Source organism: Crinia signifera, chromosome 7 (assembly GCF_055691185.1).
Source record: "Crinia signifera chromosome 7, ASM5569118v1, whole genome shotgun sequence".
NCBI classification, from domain to species: Eukaryota; Metazoa; Chordata; class Amphibia; order Anura; family Myobatrachidae; genus Crinia; species Crinia signifera.
In genome coordinates this window covers 16,916,405-16,940,838 of record NC_139223.1, presented here as the reverse complement: position 1 = coordinate 16,940,838, position 24,434 = coordinate 16,916,405, and the positions used below count along the sequence as shown (strand labels likewise).

Below are 24,434 nucleotides of genomic sequence, written 5' to 3'. Positions count from 1 at the left end.
CGTTACTTACCGCACCATAATTAATAAAAAATTCAACACTCCCTGACACTACCGCTCCCCTCACCGATCCTGCCTGCAGCAGTCTGAGGTCTGGGGATCAGTAAAGCACATGCACAGGGTGTCTCTACCAAACAGTGGGGCAGCCCCTGAGTGTGGGAGCAGGTCCGCGGGCCTGGCCACATGACGTCATAACGCGACACACATTACCTGCACCACTGGGAAAGGGTGCAATGGGACAAATTCTTCCCTACAACCGCCGGGCCAATTCACCAATCCAGCCATCGCAATCATCAATGCGTGCATTGATAAGGTTTGGAGTGTAAGAAGTTGAAGAATAAGACTGAGATTAAGATTTGTCACGTTATAGTGTACAATTTACTCAATAAATCGTGAAAAAAATACAAAAGTGTACATAGAAGTACAATCAAGAAATGAAAGTAGGATTAAAAAATAAATTCTGATTCAAACTGATAATTGTTTGGATGGCGGTGGGTTGCGAAACAAATCTATAGGTGGGGGTATGGATATTGTGGGCATAATTGGTGTTTGGTACACCTACAGGGGGTCCTCAATTGATGGGATTTTCACTACAGTGTCACCATAGGGGGATTCCCAATTGGGATCCAGGTGGTTCTTTAGGAACCCTTGATAGTCAATCACTGAGGGAGACCGTAGGCTCCAGGAGAAGAGAGTAACGGGATTGTAAAGGGGTCCCTAAAAGACTACCTGAACCCCAATTGGATATCCCCCTACGGTGACACTGTAGTGAAAATTTCTCATCAACTGGGGACCCCCTGTAAGTGTACCAAACACCAATTATGCCCACAATAGCCATACCCCCTCCACCTATATATATATATTTATTTATTAACAGTTATTTATATAGCGCATACATATTCCGCAGCGCTTTACAGAGTATAGTTGAACATTCACATCAGTCCCTGCTCCAGTGGAGCTTACAATCTATATTCCCTACCACATGTACACGCACACACAGACATTCCAGGGTTAATTTTTGTTGGAAGCCAATTGACCTACCAGTATATTTTTGGATTGTAGCAGGAAACCAGAGTACCCGGAGTAAACCCACGCAAACACGGGGAGAATATACAAACTTCACACAGTTAGGGCCATGGTGGGTATTGAACCCATGACCTCCGCGCTGTGAGACAGTAATACTAACCATTACACCATCCGTGATACCTATAGATTTGTTTCGCAACCCACCGCCATCCAAACAATTATCAGTTTGAATCAGAATTTATTTTTTAATCCTACTTTCATTTCTTGATTGTACTTCTATGTACACATATTTATTTCACGATTTATTGAGTAAATTTTACACTAGAACGTGACAAATCTTCATCTCAGTCTTATTCTTCAACTTCTTACACTCATAACATTCAAACAAATACATGCAGCGCTCATGCCCATCGACCAAACATTATCTATGAACCAAAAGAGTCTGGGAAACCCTTAAGGCAGAGCAGTGCCTGATATCCAACTGACTAACAGGGTGAGTGCAGTGTACCCACTTTGTATTGATCAATGGGTGCATTGGCCAGGACAAAGATTTCTCAGTGCAACTGGCCGGGGAGCGCAGTGACAGGCTGGAGGACTGGAGAGACGGATATGGGGGAAAAAGAAAAAACAGTACATTAGGTAAAGTTTTTATTTGCCGGTACAGACTGTTAAATAAATGGATTTTTTTAATGTGTTCTGTGTGTTTGTGTGTGTTGTACTGTTTTTGTGTGTGTGTTGTAGTGTATGTGGTTTTGTGTGTGTTGTATGTATCTGTCCAATGCGTAAGTGTGTGAGGTGTGCTATGTATATACAGTACGTGTAGGTGTGTGTTGTGTCTTTCTATCTGTGCAATGTTTAAGTGTGTTTTGTGTATGTTGTACTGTTTTTTGGGTATGTGTGGTGAATGTGGGTGTGTGTTGTGCTGTTACAGGTATGTTATGTGTGTATCTGCCCTATGTGTAAGTGCGTAAGGTGTGCTATGTATAAATGTGTGTGTGTGTGTGTGTAGTGTGCTGTGTGTATCTGTGCAATGTTTAAGTGTGTGTGTTCTGTGTATTGTACTGTTTTGGGTGTGATGTAGTGAATGTGGGTGTGTGTTGTACCGTGAGTGGTGTGTTATGTGTGTGTGTTGTGTGTATCTGCCGAATGTGTAAGTTTGTGAGGTGCGCTACGTATAAATGTGTGTGTGTAGTGTGCTGTGCGTATCCTGACAATGCTTAAGTGCGTGTGTTCTGTGTGTTGTACTGTTTTGGGTGTGTTGTAGTGAATGTGGGTGTGTGTTGTACCGTGAGTGGTGTGTTATGTGTGTGTTGTGTGTATCTGCCGAATGTGTAAGTGTAGTGTGTGTGTAGTGTGCTGTGCGTATCCTGACAATGCTTAAGTGCGTGTGTTCTGTGTGTTTCTGTATCTGCACAATGTTTAAGTGTGTGTGTTCTGTGTGTTTGTTGTACTGTTTTGGGGTGTGTGCTGTAGTGTATATGGGTTTGTGTTGTACTGCATGTGGTGTGTTATGTGTGTGTTTTGTTGTGTGTATCTGTCCAATGTGTAAGTGTGTGAGGTGCGCTACGTATATATGTGTGTTGTGTGCTATGTGGTGTACTGTGTGTGCGTGTACAATGTGTACGTGTGTGTATGTGTTGTGTGGTCTATGTATATCCTCAATTATTCCTAATTGTTTAAAGCCTTCACCATAATGTTAGAATGTGTCTGTCATACTCAATGGGCGGTATTCAATGTGAATACCTGCGAGGTACAGCGAATCCTTTTTAGGATTCGCTGCACATTCGCCACGTTCCGGAGCCAGCGGGCTCCGGTATTCAACGTGTCAGGGGCTCGCTGCCCCTGACAGGCGAATATGAGCTCCTGCGGCGAATGCCGCAGGGAGCCTGAGGAGGGTGCCAGGCAGAGAGATGGAAGTCTCTCTGCCTGCCCCTGAATGTTTGTGGGGGGCAGGTGGGCTCCCCGGGTGCCAGGCAGCACAGGCTGTCCCCCGGGGGTGCCAGCAGGGGAGCGTATATGATCGGGTGCACTTAATATATGAATATGTAATGAGCGGCTCGGCTCCGGGGCCCCCTGCTGGCTGCTGTAAAAAAAAAATAAAAAAAAAAAAAAATATTTTTTTTTTAAATTAAATATATATTCATGTGCTTACAGCACATGAATAAAAGTAGCATGCCCCTCAGAATAAAATTCCTGATTTTTTGACACCAAATGTAAAAAACAAAACACTTTATTTTAAAAGTTCACATTCCACTTCTCCATAAAAAGATAGCGATTGCTACTCGGTGATACATGGCAAAAAAAACCTTGAAATGTATTCGCCATCTGGTCATTGAATAGGGTGATTCACCGTTTTTGTCAAAAATTCGCCAAACAGCACAAATTCGCCATAAAAACATGGCGAATCAGGCTCATTGAATACCGCCCAATGACAGCAATGAAATCAGGTGTGGAGTTGTTCCTTCGTCAACGGTTTCCCAGATCGTTATTCTTTTTCCCAGATTATCAATAAAGGCAAATTAAAACTTGGTATTTTTTTAAATTTCTAAGTGAAATTTCCCAAAAACAGCTTTGAGGTGCACACCACCGGGTCCAGGGGTATCTTGTTGCTGAATTTGGTGGCTCTGAGTGCCACTGTGTGTCCGCAATGAGACATGCACACACACTTTTCATCTATATAGACACCCGGCGCTCTCGGTGCAGGGCCGGCGCTCTCGGTGCAGGGCCGGCGCTCTCGGTGCACGTATTAACAATCATCTGCTGTCTCTTAGGAGTACAAAGAGGAGTAAATGCACCATTAAAAGACTGTCTGCGGTCTACATGCTGAGGATCCTTGTGGTCTCCTGCTTTGGAATCTGCTGTCTCATCTCATCGCTCTGGGGACAGGTAAATAAATCTGGGGGTCATTTTGGTCTATTCGCTCCCCCCGTGCGAGCGATGTTTTGCATCTGCGCAGATGAATTTCTGGGCGTGTACAGACGCAGGGTGCATGCGGCACAGAGCCGGTTCATTCACATATGGGAACGCCCAGCGTTTCATGGGCGTTCCCATGCAAATGCCCTGACGACGCGGGGGGGCGGGTGCAGCCAGCTGACATCACCGGGTGTCAGCTGGCTGCCAACTTCCTCCCGAGCGTCCACGTATATATAATGACTCGAGAGTCCCTGTTATAGGCTTGCACCTCCGCCACCATTACTGTGTAACATCCATTCTCAGGCCCTGCGAGGCAATCGCCCTTGCGAATGGTTGGCGGCCAGGCCACAATTCACAAAGTGGGGTATCGTGGACTTGCAAGACTGCAAATCTGCAGCCTTGCAAATCAACCAGAATAAACCCCAATAGGTGTGTGTGTGATATATATATATATATATATATATATATATATGTGTAAAAAGGTGGTATGGCTTCTGCGCCTCCAGTGTTCTAAAACAATTGGTGCTACAACAATCCTTCTAGGAATATATAAAAGCACGTACCAGCAGTTAGCTGAGACTTTGCATGTAGCAGTATCTCTCTCCTGAGCGATCTCCTTCCCTTTTCCTTCATCCTTGCCCGTCTCATTGGAACATATCAGACACGGGGGAAGTATTAGGGGGAGCGGGTCATTATATATATTCAAGAAGTAGTGAATATGTGACTTTTGTGATGAAAAACTCAATGATACAGGTGCTTGTGTTTAAAAAGTATATAGATTGGTGAACAACGCCACCTAGTGGTTTATACTATTTACACAAGGTGATCACCTTTGTGAAAAAAGGGAAATAAGTTTGTTAATGTAAAACTCACACTTGGATTGTGTATATCCAGGTGGTCTTTTCCGGCCGGTCCTATCCGCAGCCCTTAAAACCAAAAAAGTCTGGGTCCTCCCTCTGATGTGCCGGGATCATTCCGCCGCTGTGCTCCCCCGGCTTCCCGCCATCATAGAGGAGACAAACCGAGCTCGGATAGATATAGATATATATATAGATAGATATAGAGGTTTTGATAGAAGAAAACAAACGCGGCACTCTGGGAATTTAAGCATAAACGTGTATTGTAGCAAAAGTTGCTACAATACACGTTTATACAATACACGTTTATGCTTAAATTCCCAGAGTGCCGCGTTTGTTTTCTTCTATTAAAACCTCTATATTACTGATCCGGAGGGCACCTGGGTCCTTTACCTTGCTGGAGGAGTGCCAGGCCTATCTCTAACGCTTATATATATATATATATATATATATATATATATATATATATATATATATATATATATATATATATATATATATATATATATATATATATATATATATATATATATATACACACACACACACACACAAAAGATCTTCCTTGCACTGACCCATACCAATGGGTTAGAGATTTATACCACTCGGGCATAAGGTATGAGTTCTCAGTTGATAGTATAACCACTGCGATGGTGACTGCTTCTCATTGATCTTGCGCTTACATTTTGTTCTGCAGGTAATAGCCTTTATCCTCCACGTGGTTACGAGGACGTCCATGTTTCTGCTCAGCTGCACCTTGTACCACTGCGTGTAAGTATGGCCGCCGTCTCATGACCAAACCACCGCCAGAGCTTGCTGCAAGAACAAGCGGTTTACGGGCGTCTCCCAATCTGTCTCTCAGTTTTCCGAGCACTCACTTCGCAGCGCTGCTGGGGATCCACACTCTCATCTCTTCCATCCTGACGCTCGTCCAGCATCCAGTCTACATGCTGCTCACCGGCAGCCTGCGGGGGGAGCCATTCGCGGTGAGTGGTGCTATTCCGGATGGTTCCTACTCTCCATCACTCTCCGCTTCAGAAGAGCCCTTCCCATTATTAGGGGGTTATTCTGGTTCACTCAGAAAGGCAAATTCCTTCTCAAATGGATTTTGTCATCGATGAGGGGAGAACTAGATGGTTTCCCTCCATTGACAGCACAGCAAAACAGATGGTTTTCTTTTCGAGGTGCCGGTACACTGAGCATAGCCCCACCCCCAGGTTCTGATTGGCCCACGGTCTAAAAGGGCCACGTGGGTCTAATAAAGGCCACGTTAATGACATCTGCAGGTTTTATTGGGTTTTCTGTGCTTCATTGGAAACGGACGGAAGCCAGGACTACATGTCCCCTCTGTATTGTATGCATGCTGTAACATGTGCTCTCTGTATTGTATGCATGCTGTAACAGGTCCCCTCTGTATTGTATGTATGGATGCTGTAACAGGTCCTCTCTGTATTGTATGCATGCTGTAACGGGTCCCCTCTGTATTGTATGCATGCTGTAACGGGTCCCCTCTGTATTGTATGCATGCTGTAACGGGTCCCCTCTGTATTGTATGCATGCTGTAACGGGTCCCCTCTGTATTGTATGCATGCTGTAACGGGTCCCCTCTGTATTGTATGCATGCTGTAACGGGTCCCCTCTGTATTGTATGCATGCTGTAACGGGTCCCCTGTGTATTGTATTGTATGCTGTAACGGGTCCCCTCTGTATTGTATGTATGCTGTAACGGGTCCCCTCTGTATTGTATGTATGCATGCTGTAACATGTCCTCTCTGTATTGTATGTATGCATGCTGTAACATGTCCTCTCTGTATTGTATGTATGCATGCTGTAACATGTGCTCTCTGTATTGTATGTATGCATGCATGCATGCTGTAACATGTGCTCTCTGTATTGTATGTATGCATGCTGTAACATGTCCTCTCTGAATTGTATGTATGCATGCTGTAACATGTGCTCTCTGTATTGTATGCATGCTGTAACATGTGCTCTCTGCATTGTAGATTCACTTGGTGTTCCTGGCTCTCTCGCTCGGATCGGCTGCAGTCCCCCTCTATCTGGTGATTAAGGAAAGGCAGAAACATCATCGTGGTCTCGCCCACCACGTGCCCCTTTTTCGGGTAACCCATTCAGCTATGACTACGAGCAGACCCGCATCCTGTTAGATAAAGTCCATTACCAGACGTTGGAATCACTTATTTTTAGTCCTCCTCCCCAGAGACCACCTTAGGCATCGATATTATAATTTTCTTTTATTTCCATAAATGCTGTCACATGACACCCTTAAAAACAAAAAAATGGAACGCCCCACCCTCCAATGCCATCATAGGCATGATCACAGCCCCGCCCACCGCCCCTACAAACAACCCTCCTGGTCCCTTCTCAGTAAAATCTCGCTGTCCTCTCAGGAAAAACAAAAACAGCACTTTAAGTGCGGCTGCAGAGCATCGCTCCGCGCAGGATGTTGCTTCATTAACTCCTCAGCCGGTCGAATGAAGCCTCCTGAAGTGGAAGGACCTTTGAAAATTGCCCCCATAACCCCCTTTGCACTGACAGTAGTGCATAGTGACATTAACCCCTACACTGCCGGGCAGTAGCGTACAGCATTAACCACTCCGCTGCTGGACAACTGTGCCAGATTGCCAACCATTTGCTTCAATCCTGGCTCCGAGACATCCAGTAGCGGAGCCCATCGAAGAACTACACAAACGCTGGCGGGCAGTACGTATCATCCCACCGTGTATACGGGAGATACAAGAGGAGTAACCGTTGTGCATGTATTAATATTGACGCAACCCAAATATATTATGTACAAAAACACTGGCTGCTTAGCTTCAGTTTCCAGCAGGGAAGGGTTAATTTCATGATGAAACGTAGGCACGCCTTATAACAGTGTCCAACCCCGGAAATACCGCCTTCTCCGATCCCCACTGAGAGGCAGCGCAGTCCAGCAGCAGTGAAAAGGTTAACAGAGTCCGACACTGACCGGAGGAGCCGCCAGCAGGGGGCGCCTGAACGCTGTGCGGAAGAGCTAGGCAAGAAGGAGGTTCGACAGAAGCCAAGAGAAACATGGAACCGGTAGTAAGAAGGCAGCTGGAGGAGGAGGTGGGCAGCAAGCTCTTCCGCTCCATTCAGTTCCTCGCACCCCTGATACAGGGCCCCCGCACAGTCCGGCCAATGAGAGGAAGGATGATAGTTCAGGCTCCGTATGAGAGGAAACTAAAAAAGGAGAAAAAAAAAAATGAAGATAAGAGACTCTTATGCCAGCTAAAAGGAAATCCTGCAAACATGGCAGGTTCAGGTTATTTGAGGAAAGGTTTGTGGAGCTTCCATAAAATGAGCGTACCTGCAAATGTTTTGCACATAAATTAGGATCCAATTAATATTCATAAGGGACAGTACAGTAATGTCTACACTTATGACAGCTCCATAAACTGAAAGTAGAAAGGTCAGCTTCAAACAACCACAAGTGCTGCCACCCTGTGGTCACTGATAGCACAGCACGAGCCCAATAACCACACAAATGCGCCCACCGTAGTGCATGGTCTCACCTGTTAAACCCACGACGCCAGGGAGTTTATTCATCTTTTGCAGTCATACCTCTGACTGTTCCTTTCTGCCTCATCTGCAGGGAAATAGGGACGGATCACTTGTATATACATCAGAACTAACAGAAATGTAACGCACAACGGAATCGTCTGTGGCTAAGAACATAACCGTACACAGGCACCTATACACAGTAGGTATTAAATCAGCTCCTTCAAATGTGATTTCCTTACATCATGAAAATCAAAATGGGACAAAATCCCCGAACACTTTAACCCTTCAAACGCCGACGTTGCCTTGAGCAATGTGCAAAATATCCGCTAAAAATGGCAGGCTTTATTTGGGCGCAAGATTTAACAAAGCTTCAATTAATGGACTTCAGATCATTTGACAGCAATAGCTAAAGCGATTCATATTCCTCGACTACGGACCTGGCATTTTTAGTGGACACCTCTCTAAAAGCAATGTTAGCACTCAAAAGGTTAATGTGAAATTAGAATACATATGTTGTACGAGACGTCACGATTAATTTGAGTCCTCCTGTGTTGCTTCAATTGATTAAAAATAAATAACCACATTTGGCGTTTTCTGAGCTTCATCATGAAGATCAATACAAAAATAACTAGAGCAGAGGTTCCCACACACGGTCCAGGTTTTAGGTATATCCATGGCTCAGCACATAGGATTAAATCAGACTGACTGAGTTACTAATTAAGTCACCTGTGGCCAAGCATGGATATACTTAATACCTGGACCGTTGGGGTGCCTTGAGGACCGCATTTGGGAACCTATGATCTAGAGAACAAAAGACTTTTTACCAAAACACAAGTAAACAAATAAAATTAAAGATTAAAAAATATATTGAACATGACTAGGACCATGGAAACAAAAGTTTGTGCAGGACCCTAAAAGCCAATGGTGAAATCTAATATTTTATTATAACGGATAATAACTAAGAAAGCTTGTGCTAACCAAAGGCTTAAAAACCCAACCCAAACAATCTTTGAACCCATCATACAGGACGATGCCAGGGAGAGGGCGTAGAAACCCATCTCCACATAATGCTCCCTCACCTCGTCCAGCTCTCTCTGTGTCTCGTCTTCCATCCGACGAATGTCATCCATGTTCAGGTGCACCCACCGGTCCAACGAGCAGAAGAGCTGGCGGTGGAAGTTGGTGAAGAGGCGTTTCTCTTGCTATACATGGAGTGGAGGAAGCAGAAAACAATGAGTTATGGGAAATGAGACCGCCATCGCTCTTAGACACAGAAGATAGTGGTGGAACGCCACAGCCATTATGTGCCTTTAAGGTTGGGCAGGCCATGTTTTCTTGAAACCCCCGGTGAAGAGGTTGGCTACATTTCAGGGTTTATGATACGGAGGACCAGAAATTGGGCTTCATCAGGAACGCAGAAGAACTTACTTTGTGAATAAATTTCTCCATTCGCCCTTGGAGGCCCCACCATCGGAATTTGACGGTCACCAGCTTGTAGGCACACATGTGAGGGCACGAAGAGTTGTTCATCACCTCTTTCTGTAACCAAAGACAGAGAGACAGTTACCCATACGTAGATCTGAAAAGCAACAAGTGGCCAATGAGAACGAGAAAATGCTGCCACTGAGGAAATGTTAGGAATCACCAGTAGCCAATGAGAATGAGAGTTTGTTGACACCAGTGGCCAATAAGAACAAGAGCTGGTGGACAATGAGAAGATGTTAGGAACCACCCAAAGGCAGTCAATTTGATTATGTGTATATGCAAATTGAGCCTTTCTGATTGGTCAGCACCAAGTTAAAAACAGGTCCAATTTACTCTGGGGTATCTTCTGAGGAAACCACCAAATTAATGTGAGAGAACCATGTCAAGAGCCCCCCTCTACTTGGACACTCTTTAATTCAATGGGACATTCTGGCACTTGCTGATCTGCTACCACCCCTCCTGCTGGGAAACCGTGTGAGATCTAGTCACTGTCAGCAGCTACAGGTGGTACACCCTGGTCTGTCCGGCTCACCAATTGTAATCAGAGTCTGCCTGAGATGACAGCCTTACAGACGAACAGCCTGTATACCGGCACCGCATGCTTTTGCAGACAGGAGATTTCCTGGAAGCAGCTATTGCATGAGAGACGTGCCGCAGCCTGCTTGGCTGTCAGCTGGGACCATTGATTGTCCGGAGGCTATCACCAAAAGGTGACTATCTAGCGCAATAAGCATCTATTATGAGTGGCTGTCTGGCTCGCTGAGAGACTGCGATTGTTTCCTCTATAAAGTATAAAATCTAAACAGAGAGAATTTCTTTCCTGATAACGAGACTGCCTATACTGGATCTGTACTCAAAAGAGGGACCTGATTAAATAAAGCCGGCTGCTTCTGTATTACATAATAACGATTCCAAAAACATGGCTACAGTTCCCTTGATAGAAGTATATCCACAGAGAGGAAATTAACCCCTAAAGGGAACCCCGTCGATTGGAATTTCAGCCAAGTGAAAACCTTGATTATTGTGGTGTATGAGAAGGTTCGCTTCTTCTAATTAATAACAATTTTTATGAAAAATGTGCTGAATGTCTCACTGTACTAGTAACGTTATATTTCAATGATTCACTGTATAAATATACTGTTTATGGTGGTACCAAATAAACCGTTAAATTTTTAACCGGAAATTGTGACAGTTGCGCTCTCTTGTACTTGAGATTATTTGTGCTACATTGTAAAGTGATACAGAGTCGCTTTGTGGGAGCTGCGTCTGTCGCAATTATTAATAAATAATGATTTGATTATGGTTTAAATTGTGCGCCTGATTTCTCTGTATGTGTACCGTTGGGACGTGTGTCTAAATATAATCACACGCCCCTTGCGTTACACACATTTGAGATTTACTTTTGTGATTTGGTTATCCGTAAGATAGAAAAATATGAAACCCACCAGCGAATAGTTACAGACAGAGACGATTTTGTATAAAGCAAAGCAGGCTGGCTGCACATTACAACAGGATCACAAAATGTATTTGGTTTGTTCACACACAAAAAGTTACCAGTATCCAATAAAAATGAGAGTTTGCTGACAATATGGAAATGTTAGGAACCACCAGCGACCAATGAGAAGGAGAGCTCGCTGACAATATGGAAATGTTAGGAACCACCAGCGACCAATGAGAAGGAGAGCTCGCTGACAATATGGAAATGTTAGGAACCACCAGCGACCAATGAGAAGGAGAGCTCGCTGACAATATGGAAATGTTAGGAACCACCAGCGACCAATGAGAAGGAGAGCTCGCTGACAATAGGGGGAATGTTAGGAACCACCAGTATCCCAAAAAATTATAAAAATTATGATTAAAAAAAATATAAGGCAATTAAAGAATTAAGTGAACACAAAACCTTTAATAAACAAATGTACTGACCGTAAGATTTAAAATGTAAATCTTTTTTTTTTTTTTTGGGAGTGCATGTGCAAGAGAAATGTGCAAGAGTGTGAGTGTGTGTCTGTCTGAAAGACTTGGCAAGAGCGCAGAGGTTTCCACATACACCTATCCTCAAATCAAGCCAAACCACCACCACTGTTTGGGCTAGACACGGCTACTTAGCCACAACAAAACACTAAATCTATGGGGTATATTCAATGCCGTGGGCGAGCGGCGACAGCAAGCAGGGCTTCCTGCTCGCTGTCACCACTCACCCTGTTAGTATTCAACGGACCCCCCTCATACGCCAATTCCCCCTCGCTCCATTTTTTGAGCGAGGGGGAATTAGCGTATGCGAGACTCCCAGCTAAATACAGCAAGTTTTCTGCATTTGCCGCGGGTCTCGCTGTTTTGGGGAATTTTCGCCGTCCTGTGACGGGGAGGATTTCCCCAGAATGTTGAATAGAGCGAGCGGCTGGCGAGGATCGCTGGTTTTCTGCAAACCTCGCTGTTTAACCCCCTCGCCGGCCGCATTGAATACTTGCCTATGTATCTAGTGCACTAGACGCAAACCAAAGACACAAAATTGAATACAACCCAGCACAACGGAGGACAAATTTGGGTACTTGTTTCCTATCTGGGCGCCCAGGTTTTCAACGTATGGCACCGTAATGAAATCGGATCGCATCGGATTCGGTACTCGATGATGTACGATGGCATACGATGCTATCCGATTTCATTTTAAATCGGATCGCATCGCATGCGGTGACGCGATCAACCCCGATTTTTACATTGGAATCAATGTTAAATGGTCCCTGAGACCCGATTTTACATTGATTTCAATGTAATAACCCCACAAACCCACGATTTGTATAGGAAACCCCCCCTGATGGTTTAAAATGCGCCTCCATTGTTAACGCCACCCCAGTATTGACGTCAACCCGAAGCGTGGCGAGCGGCGGCGGTACGCGTCCTCCGACTTTTTCATACCCCCACTATCCACGTCGGCGTGGAGTTGAGAATAGAATAGTGTGGCGAGCGCAGCGAGCCCGAAGCGTGGCGAGCCCCGCGAGGGGACGCGGATACCTGTGAAGCCCGCGAGGGGACACGGATACCTGTGAAGTATCCGCGTCCGCTCGCCACGCTTCGGGCTCGGTGGCTTGCTGCGCTCGCCACACTATTCTATTCTCAACTCCATGCCGACGTGGATAGTGGGGGTATGAAAAAGTCGGAGGACGCGTACCGCCGCCGCTCGCCACGCTTCGGGTTGACGTCAATACTGGGGTGGCGTTAACAATGGAGGCGCATTTTAAACCATCAGGGGGGGTTTCCTATATATCCTATGGGCCAACCATAAAAGTGGGAACGAAATCGGATCGCATCGCATCGTTCAATATCGTGTATGTGCATTTGTGGTATCCGATGCGATCCGATTTTTATACGGAGAATAGCATGGTGCGCAATTAACGTAGCGGGCGCCCAGATAGGAAACAAGTACCCAAATTTGCTGCAAGGAAATCGCGCCTGCCGTCTCTGGTGATATGCCACAAAAGGGTAAGTAGGTGTACAAGAACGCATCTGTAGTGAGACAGAATGCCCCGATACCGGGGTACAGGGAGAAGCAAGAGCATCTTACCATCCAATCCTGGTTCAGGGGGCCTCTCCCCGTCTTCTCTGATCTGAAAGTAGCCGGATCCTCTTCTGGTTTGTAATCCTGAGAACAGAAGGTGCAAGTCCAGGTTACGGAACCATTGCATGTTGTGTAGACGACTCACTGCAGACACCGCAGCTGTACTTACATCTTCTGAGATTTCAGAGCGGTCAGCGATGTCTATCGGTACAATCTCTACCTCTTTCCATGTCTCTGCGTCCAATCCATGTACCTGCCCAAGAGAGACGGGAATAAGGATGGGCACCGAGATTTAGTCATTAAAGAGTCAAACTTACTAAACAGTTCTAAAAAGTGGAAAGTGGGGATGTTGTCCATAGCAACCAGATTCAGTCCATCCTCAAAAAGGATACCGGATCTGATTAGTTGCTATGGGCAACCTCCCCTATTCACTTTTAGAAATGTACCCCAAATGTCAATTTCCGTGTATCTTTCCACAAAATCTGTGGTTGTAAGACATGTCCACATTCTGCTGATGGATACACAGCGCATGACAAACGCTTACTGTCCGGTATATAATCTTGGTCAATATGTTCTAGAATTGATCATTTCCTCACATTTTCCAGGGATCCCAAATCTGGTTTGTGCCACGTTTCGATTTTGATGAAGAAGTCGTCTTTCATATATTCATTCTACAGAGAGAGGGAGAGGTCATTAGCCGGCGGCCAGCGGGGTCAGGAACGCGGTGCAGGAATATTCCTAGATCTCTCCCCTGCGCATCTGCAACATGCCAGGAGCTTACACTCATGCTGGCCATACACTAGTGCCCCCGAGGCCACATTTCACCCGATTCCGATAGAAAAATAGGTTGAAAAGTGGCCAAATCGCATGTGTTTCACATTAGATCCGAGATCCCGTGGGCGCCGCATCAGAGTCGGAGATCGGACCTGGTTTCACATCCGACCCGGCGCAAGGGGGGGGGGGGGGGATTGGCGGCAACTTTGCCCTGGGAGAAGTTGCAATAATTTAGGTGGCCTTAAGCCTGAACTCAGCTGACGAGCAAACAGCCATTTTTTACCATAGCCTGAGGCTGCTGCCGGCATTAGAGGGGTTAATCTGTACAGACACAACTGTGTGGGGCCTAGGGGCCGGCTGTATCAGACACGCTGGGAGATCAAAAATACATAACAGAGGGAAACCAAAGATCATCACAGCAAATAAGGAACATTGTCTTATATGGGGATAAGCCAGAAGGTCAGAAAGTGTTCTGCGATGGAGGATTGGCGTTTCCTGGTTACAGCCAGTCAGATATTGCTCAGGTCACTGTACACAGCATTCTATGCTCGCATTACTCCATCCGTCAGTAAACTTACTGACCCCTCCTATATATCTATAAGAGTTGAGTACAATAATTTGCTATAAATACACTTCCAAGGAACAGGAAAAACCAGGAAGGGACAATACACTGGTTCTCATTGCAGTCCTGCCGCAAAAGCCAAATACATCCAAAGGGATCAAACAGCCGCAATGAAATAGTCTGAAAAATGATTGTATGCGCATTTTAGGGACCACGCGACGGCCCGCCGGTCGAATGTCACCTTGATAGATATTATGTGCAGCACATACTATCAAACTGCAGGAGTGATCGCATGTGGTTTTTAACCGCATGCAATCTGCAGGTGGGGGGACGGAGGGAACGCTTTTAGCGGAGTCAGGTTTGGGGAGGGGTGGCAGAAGGGACCGCTGGCGGCGTCCATCTGAGTAGCTTAGAACTGTGCAGGAGTGCTAGCGGGTGGCGAATTTAAAAAAAAAAACCACAGTAAAACTTTAGGCGGCCCTCTGATTGGCTGAGCTCTCTCAACTAGAGGGCCCCCCCAGGTGTTTTACTTTTTTAATTCTGCCACTGCGCACGCCTTCACAGAGCTCCGCTGCTCAGCCGCCCTCTTCCCGCATCAAGCACCCGATCGCATAAGTGTATGGGCAGCATTAGACACATCGGGTCATCACAGATCACAAGTTACAGTATATAGGTATATACAGGTATGTCAGGACGTCCGCATGAAAATGAAACCAAAAGTAATCGCTGTGAGAGTGTGATTGTACGGGAGTGTACACGGCACTAGCCCATATACCAGTGCTCCTAGAGCAGCCATTATATTTCACAGGAAACCCATACACCAGCCAACAACACATAACTGAAACCCCTCACAAACTGAGAGAACAATTATCATCCATCAACGTACAGACAAGTCCTCACACATCTTAGCTGCAGTCACAGCAAACAGCCCCAGTTGGCGAGCTCGCTAGGTTACGTGATCAATCGGTACCGGGCGTCTTTAGCCGAAAATAGGGTTTAGTCGCAATGTGAGCAAGACGCACGAGCAGACTGTGCAAAGTAGCAGCGACTTGTACATCTGTGACTAAAGATGCGCACACACTAGACATTAAAACGCTATACATTGTAACGTCATCATCATGTATATCGTCTTGTGCGCAGGTTCTCAGGTGCCGCTCTGTAGCAGTATCCTCTGTCACCTAGCATGTACAGACGTTGGAGTACACCACTAAATGCCCATGGGAGCGAAAATTGTAAATGGTAAAGTGCACACACTAGACCACAGGTTCTCAAACTCGGTCCTCAGGACCCCACACAGTGCGTGTTTTCCAGGTCTCCTCACAGAATAAAATGAAAGTCATTAGCGCCACCTGTGAATCTTTTAAAATGTGTCAGTGAGTAATGAGTGCACCTGTCGGGTGACCTGGAAAACATGTACCTAAGGACCACGTTTGAGACCCTGTGATCTAGTGTGTGCACTTTACCGTTAACAATTTGTGCTCCCGCGGGCCGTTAGCAGTGTTCTCCAATGTATGTACGGGATGCAGTTCAAATCCCGGTGGTTGGAATCCCCCCTTGTCGGGATTCCGGTGTCGGGATTTTGAACGCCGGGATTTCATATCAATCCCTTCTGTACATGCTAGATGACAGAGGATACTGCTAGAGAGCCATGCTGTGGAATGGTACCCGCTCCCATGACGTCACTTCTTGCACCCGTCATTGCCAAGTTTGTGTCCTAACCGATGCCAGCTAAATTTACTAAGATAGGAGTTCTATTGCCATTTTGCATGTTCTAGAACAGATAGAATCTGATTGGTTGCCATGGGCAACCTCCCGTGTTCAATAGAACTCCTATCTTAGAAAATGTACCCCTCTGAGAACGTTCACAAAGTGTTACACTGCAGCTCAGTCACACACAATATACAATCAGCACAGTCTCCTCGTACGTCCTAGTCATATTTCAGTAGACTCAGAGATATAATGTTTCACCACTATAATCGCCACTCAGGAAGGTCCTCACATACATTAGCGTTTGAGTGGCGCAGGTGCCATTGTTAGTTATAGCGCTGTACATAAAAAAAATGCAAACATGCAAGTTATACTCACTGTGACGACTGCGGACGCCAGGAGACCCGCCGGAAATGGAGGGAAGAGAGACAGAGACGCACATTACTATTATTTCTGGTACGTGTAGGTGGCGCAGACGCAGGATGAGGACAGGGCACCAACACTCACTTGTCCGGCAGTACGGATACGCGTTCCAGGCTTTCTCGTGAAATATCAGGGAACCTTCCGGGGCGATCATCTTAACAAAACTGGGAACTTTACTGTACGACAGGAGAGAAGAAGAAATGGGGAAGGGGGGAAACCGGTCAGACATAAATAATATAGATACATATAGGTCAGCGGCTTTCACTATGTCTATTACCGAGATATGATGAACGCCAGAACTAAATCCCCAGTAAAATAAGGTCATTATACACTGTATGGTGTTGGAACCACTATGTGTCATGGTGACCACTTATCAGCGCACCTGCTCACAAGGGTGAGCTACTAAGGGTTGCGGCTAGAACCCCTGCCATATTTTGACATTTCCCATCATGCCTCGGTCCACGTACACAACCTAAGCATCCGGAGTGACAGATACAGCAGACTCACCTTTGTAAGTGGTAGATCTTGTGGGTGTATTGTCCCTTCTCCCCATCCCTCTCGTACGGCTCATTCTTGAGGACCTCTATCCCCTCACCTCCGCCGGTGTTGTCCTTGCTGGCCTCTGCCACAGAGAACAGCTGTCCGATCTGGTACTGGAGGGAGAGAGAGAGGGGTGTATAGGGTAAGGGGAGAGAGATATGGGAAGGCCCAGGGGGAGGACGCAGGGTGACGGTGATGGGGCACTTACCTCCTCCACAGATATAGGCAGGCAGACACGGCTGTGGGGGGAGAAAGGAGAGACATTATAAGAATGACAGCATGGTACATCGGCCAGCACTAGGTCACCTGCCCACGGAAAATAGTGCCCCTCGCCCTCCCAGCACCATATGCCAGCCTCACACAACACCAGCTGCTGAACTACAAGTACCATAATGCCCTGCCCCCACACACAGAAATCCCAGTGTGACTAGTGGGTCAGGGGCCTATAGCAGTGAGCCCCTGGGACCCTTCACCTGCTGCTGCTGCTGTCATACTGCCCCCACACCCCTGCCCCAGGTGACACAGACCCCGCCCCCCTCAGGGCACCGCCACGCCCAGGCACGGGGGTACCCCCGGGGCTACTTACTACTCCTTGATCACGACCATCCTTCCCTCCCTCCCTCCGCCTCAGCAGCTGCAGCCCCTGGAACACAGGCCGGAAACCGGAAGCCAGGCCGCCCAGACGGGGAGGAGGGACACATGCTGCTGCTGCTGCTGCTGCTGCCGAGCTCGGGCGGAGGGAGCCGGCGGCCGGGCGACGTCATTTCCCGGAGGGCGGGGCCGGTTGGTAAGGGCCGCGCCTGGTTGCTATGGGACTGGGAAGAGATGGGGGGAGCGGGGAGATGGGGGGAGGTGGCTCCTGTCACTGGCTGCTGCTGTCAGGGTCATCGTCATATCTATAGTATTATTATTATTATTATTATCATTATTATATATTATTATTATCATTATATATTATTATTATTACTATCATCAATATGTTTCAGTGGTTCCCATACTGTGTGCCATGGATCCCTGGGGTGCCTCGGAGTACCTGCAGGGGTGCCCTGGGTTGGTGGTCCAGAACTGATTAAACTTATTTATGGTCAATGTAATAGGCACAAGCAGTGGTGGTGGCTCCCAGTTATAACATATGTGGGTAAGCAGAAGTATATACTGTCCCTCACCACATAGCTGGCCCTAAGGGTGACGTAAGCACAACTTATTTAATTCAATATTTTTCTTCTGAAATTCTTGGTAATAAGCTTTGCACCTAGGGGTGCTGTGAAAAAATGGAACTTACGCAGCGTGTGGCGCACCACCGTGGGTCCACGCCACGCTCCTGTGTCCACGCCACCATCTATTACCTTTAGTAAAGCTGTGGTGAGCGGAGCGAGACACCGAGCTCGTGAGGGGGCGATGATGCTATTCTGAAAGCGGCTAACGTAATTGGCGTAAGCGGTGGCCACAAATATGAGGGGAAAAAAAATAACAATGATAATACAATAATATAAATCAATGCTTAGCACCACTGCCTCACAGCACTGAGGTCATGGGTTCATTTTCCACCTTGTCCTTAACCCTAACTGTCCAGAGTTTGTATATTCTCCCCATGCATGTGTGGGTTTCCTCCGGGTACTCCGGTTTCCTCCCACAAGCCAAAAATATATTGGTAGACATTAACCCTAGAACGTCTGTGTGTGCGTGTACATGTGGTAGGTAATATAGAGTGTAAGCACCACTGGGGCAGGGACTGATGTGAGTGTTCACATATTCTTTGTACAGCGCTGCGGAATATGTGTTCGCTATATAACAAACTGGTAATAATGCTGTGTACACATGGCTGCAATTATGCATTAAATCGCTGGCAAAATGGTCGCTCAGCGACCATATTGCCAGTAATTTAATGTGCAGCCAGCGATAAATGGCTGGGAGCGCGCTCCCGCGGCAGCCCTTCATGGTCGCTGGTCGCAGGAGCTTGCTCCTCAGATTCTGCATAAAATTGCAGGTCGCTGGTGCACAAAGCACTGTGTACCAGCGACCAGCGACACTAGCCTCCTGCGCCGGCCGGGTACCCGCCCACCCGCCTTGTCACTCACCGCCCACCCGACACGGAGCCAGCCCCTGCTTCTTGCTCCGGTCTTCCAGCGCGCCGCACACAGCAGCAGCTCCCCCCATCAGCACACTACTACACAGCCGCACTATCCAGTAAGTGCATAGGCTGTAGTAGAGGGCATTGGTGTCGGGCAGCATGATTATGTTCATGCTGCCCATCAATGGTGATTTGCACCATCGGTGGGCAGCATGAGCATTACCATGCTGCCCCACACCAATAGTATGTGACCAGATTTAAAATGAATAAATAAATAAATGAATTTTTTTTGGGGTGGGGGGGGTTGGGGCAGTGGGGACCGGTGGCAGGGGCCGCACGGCCGTCTTGTGCCCCCACACCCCTGGCGGGAGCGGGGCACTAGATTATCCTGCCCCTACAAAGATGACCCCTGCTACATCTGTAGGTACTTGTGGATTATCACGGCTCCCATCGCATGCCATCGCATACCAAATGTAGTGGCATGAGATGGCATGCGATGGGATGCGATTTTAGCCGATTTTTGGTGATTTTTTGAAAAAACGCATGCTATTGCATCGCATACAAACAAATCGCATGTGATGCAATACGATTGCACCCAATTTTGCACTGAAATGCATCCAAATGCATTGAAATGTGTAGGAAACACGTGAAATGCCCCCAAATGTAATTTTTCATAGTGTACCACCCCCACTATCAACGTCAACCCGCCATGCTTCGGGCTCGGTGGCTCGCTGCGCTCGCCACACTTCGGGTTGATAGTGGGGATGGTACACTATGAAAAATGACATTTGGGGGCATTTCACATGTTTCCTACACATTTCAATGCATTTGGATGTATTTCAGTGCAAAATCGGGTGCAATTGCATCATATGCAATGCGATTTTTTTAGCATAAGATGGCCATCGTGGGAGCCGTGATACTCCACAAGTACACCATATACAGACTTCCCACAACCCATGTCAATCATAAATGAATTTAAATAGAGGGTAAAAACAATCTAGTCAAAATTGCTAGCAATTTTCATGGAAAATTGCTGGTCCCTCTGAAAAACTGGACACTGAGCAATATATTGCTGAGAAATATATTGCGGAGATATATTGCAAGTACACCGAGCAATATATTGCTAGCAATATATCTCCCCTGTGTGTACACAGCTTTAGATTGTCTTCACAGCACTGCGGAATATGTGTGCATTATGTAAATAACTGGTGATCATATACAGTATATTATTTGTAGAAGGTGATTTTTCATGACGTTCCCTTTTTCTCCCTTTATACTTAACCAAAAGCAATAAGCGAGGTACCATTTTAAACATGACATTCAGGGCCGGCGCTACCCACTCAGCAGAGGATGCAAAGCAGGTAGGCGCCGGGCAGGAGAGGCGCCCTCCCTGCTGTACATCCTCTGCTGTCCTCCGTGCCTGACGGCTGCTGCTGCTGCGCCTGCCACACTTCATCACACGCAGCAGCGCCGGAGGCACAGAGATCCCTCCTGGCTCATTATCAGCTGGTCATCGGCAGGGGCCGAAAGGTGGAGCTTCACTGACGGAGGGGGCGTAGCTACACGGACCAGAAGGGGCGGAGCTACAATGGAGCAAGACTGACTGAAGACACCAGGAAACAGGAGAGGATGAGCTGCCACCATTGTAAAGTGTAAGTGTACTAATGTCGGCAACTGATGTGGGCACGTGTGTAGGCAGCACTACTAATGTCAGCAACTGGTGTGGGCACATGTGTAGGCAGCACTACTAATGTCGGCAACTGATGTGGGCACGTGTGTAGGCAGCGCTACTAATGTCAGCAACTGGTGTGGGCACATGTGTAGACAGCAATACTAATGTCGGCAACTCGTGTGGGCACATGTGTAGGCAGCACTACTAATGTCGGCAACTGGTGTGGGCACATGTGTTGGCAGCGCTGCTAATGTCGGCAACTGGTGTGGGCACATGTGTAGGCAGCACTGCTAATGTCGGCAACTGGTGTGGGCTTGTATATAGGCAGCGCTGCTAATGTCGGCAACTGGTGTGGGCACATGTGTAGGCAGCGCTACTAATGTCGGCAACTGGTGTGGGCACGTATATAGGCAGCGCTGCTAATGTCGGCAACTGGTGTGGGCACGCATATAGGCAACGCTACTAATGTCAGCAGCTGATGTGGGCACGTGTATAAGCAGCACTACTAATGTCATCAACTGGTGTGGGCATATGGTTATGCAGTGCTACTACAGTCGCAACTGGTGTGAGCACGTGTATAGGCAGCGCTACTAATGTCGGCAACTGGTGTGGGCACGTGTATAGGCAGCGCTACTAATGTCGGCAACTGGAGTGGGCATATGGTTACACAGTGCTACTACTGTCGGCAACTGGTGTGGGCACTACGTATAAGCAGAGGTACTACTTTCAGGCAACTGGTGTGGGCACGTGTATAGGCAGCGCTACTAATGTCGGCAACTGGTGTGGGCATATGGTTACACAGTGCTACTACTGTCGGCAACTGGTGTGGGCACTACGTACAGTATAAGCAGAGGTACTACTTTCAGGCAACTGGTGTGGGCACGTGTATAATCAGAGCAACTACTTTTGGCAACTGGTGTGGGTGTTATGTATAAGCAGAGGTACTACTGTCAGCATCTGGTGTGGGTATATGGTTACGCAGTGCTACTAATGTCGGCAACTGGTGTGGCCACTACTTGTACGCAGAGAAACTACTTTTCGCAACTGGTGTGGGTGTTATCAATAAGCAACGCTACAAATGTGGGCATATGCAGGAGTACTTGGGGCATTATGTGTAGCATAATGTGTGTCAATGTCATATGGGCATTATAGTGCATGGCATATTATGTGTGTGGCATTATGTGTAATGGGCATTATGGTGTTCTGCATATTGTGCAAGGGGCATCATGATGTGTGGCATTACGAATAATGTGCATTACTGTGTGTGGTTACTATAATGTGTTATTTTGAGGTGTGAAGCATAATGTGTTATGGGGATTATGGTGTTATGGTGTTATTGGTACTTTTATGTGACCACGCCAATTCCCCATGAAGCCACGCTTCTACAATTTTGCACGCGCCTTCGGCGCGCACTTTCCCTGTTTTTTTCATACACATGGCACCAAAATGGCTAGTTACGGCACTGGTGCTGTGTTAGGTGAATAAGATTGTGCTAATGTGTGGTGTCATTTGGAGTGGGAGCATTATTGTGTGGCCACACCCCTCTCTTTGTAAAGTTTGGGTGGGCGCAAATTTATAGTTCCACAAACAGTGTACTGCATCAGACCAGTTCGCATTTTCCACCAACAGTAGAAAACATTCCAAAAGGCGAGTTTCTCCGCCTACGACGTAACTGCTCTGATGACACCATATACACAGAAAAATGCCAGGAACTCAAAATGCGACTTAAAGAGAGGGGATACAGCAACAACTCCATCAAAAAGGCACAAAAATCAACACAAAAAATAAAAAGAGAGGAACTTATCTTCCAAATGAGCAAAAAATCCCAACAGACAACAGACTCCAAAATAAGATTTGTGGGTAACTTCAGTCAAGACTGGAGGAATATCAAGGATATCATCCAGCGTCACTGGCACATTCTAAGAACAGATATCGATCTCGCCAGCCACCTAGAAGAAAAAGTAGCTATGAGCTGGAGGAGATCCCCAAATCTTAGGGACCATCTGGTGAGCAGTCACTACACACGCAAAGAACCAAAACGAACGGGTAATGGAGGCTCCTTCCCATGTGGATCCTGCAAAGCATGTAAACACATGGCAAAAACCACAACAATAACCAACAAATATGGCAAAGTCACCAAAATAAAAGATCACATCAATTGTAGGACGGAAGGAGTGGTGTACTGCATAAACTGCGACTGTGGGGCCAGATATGTAGGCATGACTACTAGAATGCTTAAACAACGTTTGTTGGAACATCTTGGAAGTATAAGAAATGCTGAGCAAGACCGAAGAAAGATGAAGCAACTCACCACCGTTGCTAAACATTTCTACCAAAAACATCAAAGCAGTGCAAAAACTTTCAAAGCTTTTGGAATCGAGAAGATACATCTTGGGATAAGAGGAGGCAACCTGACTCAAGAACTCCTGAAACGTGAGAGCTTCTGGACTTTTGAGCTGGGGGCCTTAGCCCCAGGAGGAATGAATGAAAATATCAATTTTAGTGCCTTTATATAAGGACACTCTACATTCTCTCTGTAAATCAAATCATTCATGTTCAACACTCTCCTCTTTTCTCGTATATCTCTCTCTCTCTCCCTCTCTTTCCTGACATCTTACCCTACCCCACAAAACCATTGCAACCCTTATGTACATATTTTAAATCTTCAATGACAGATCCAATCATAACAGAATATAAATTATTATACTTCAATTAACTATCTTAAGAATCTTCATACATTGCTTGGATACCGTGTCCAATTCCTATGTGGTGGATCATCCCCCGGCATACTACACTATATATGAAGAATTTTAAAAAGGAAAATCTGTATAGATACATGCAAAAAACATAAAAAATATATTAAAAAAATCCTGAATAAATATGCATGAACTTAGCACAGGTGTGCTATCTCTAACTCTTTCTTTCTGTCAAATTTCTCTGTCATTTTTTCTGCCACATTTTATTGCCATTGTCACTTTTGCGTTCATATTTATATATAATTATCTCTTATTCTCTTTTGTAGAATAATTTACCTTGCGACTAGAGAGTGAGTAGTTGTGTAACGAACACATCCCTCTCTTTCACTTATAAGGGAACACCTTAATACCTTGCAGAATTTCCCCCCTTTCTTGCTTGACACTGTTATCCCATGTATTTATATCCATGAACAGAACTATCTTTTTAGATAGATTGTATTAACCTAAGGAATCCCATTATGAACCTAAAACACGCCCCCAGACCAATAGAACCTGACCAATCAATAGGGGCGGCATACCTAATGAGTACTTAAGAGGGAATCTCCATTCATACGTCAC

At 46.3% G+C, this 24,434-nt stretch overlaps 2 protein-coding genes across 2 annotated transcripts in view; one reads left to right on the top strand and one right to left on the bottom strand.

Annotated features, from left to right (window-relative positions):
* Nucleotides 1-8,204, top strand: part of LOC146019859 (large neutral amino acids transporter small subunit 4-like) — a 30,170-nt gene extending 21,966 nt beyond the window's left edge. The window contains exons 10-13 of the mRNA XM_083152473.1: nt 3,795-3,909; nt 5,491-5,564; nt 5,656-5,779; nt 6,797-8,204. Coding sequence (XP_083008599.1) covers nt 3,795-3,909; nt 5,491-5,564; nt 5,656-5,779; nt 6,797-6,958 — 475 coding nt within the window. The 3' untranslated portion in view covers nt 6,959-8,204. The remainder of the gene's footprint in view (nt 1-3,794; nt 3,910-5,490; nt 5,565-5,655; nt 5,780-6,796) is intronic.
* Nucleotides 7,031-18,120, bottom strand: LOC146019860 (phosphatidylinositol transfer protein beta isoform-like). Its single transcript, XM_083152474.1, has 12 exons — nt 17,964-18,120; nt 17,586-17,616; nt 17,345-17,490; nt 16,922-17,013; nt 16,793-16,800; nt 13,968-14,042; nt 13,541-13,624; nt 13,378-13,455; nt 9,762-9,872; nt 9,413-9,535; nt 8,345-8,418; nt 7,031-8,012 (listed from the first exon to the last, which is right to left on the bottom strand). Exons 1-11 carry the CDS (start codon nt 17,981-17,983, stop codon nt 8,371-8,373), a joined length of 816 nt encoding a protein of 271 aa, XP_083008600.1. The 5' UTR covers nt 17,984-18,120; the 3' UTR covers nt 7,031-8,012; nt 8,345-8,370.
* Between the last annotated feature and the right edge of the window lie 6,314 nt (nt 18,121-24,434).

What these genes read in the sequence shown, in the direction of transcription:
- LOC146019860 (XM_083152474.1), bottom strand. Translation starts at nt 17,983, where the DNA reads ATGGTCGTGATCAAGGAGTA. An exon ending in CCCTGAACCAGGATTGGATG is followed by an intron (nt 9,873 to 13,377) that starts GTAAGATGCTCT and finishes CTTTGGTTACAG; the next exon opens with AAAGAGGTGATGAACAACTC. An exon ending in TGGAGAAATTTATTCACAAA is followed by an intron (nt 9,536 to 9,761) that starts GTAAGTTCTTCT and finishes CTCCATGTATAG; the next exon opens with CAAGAGAAACGCCTCTTCAC.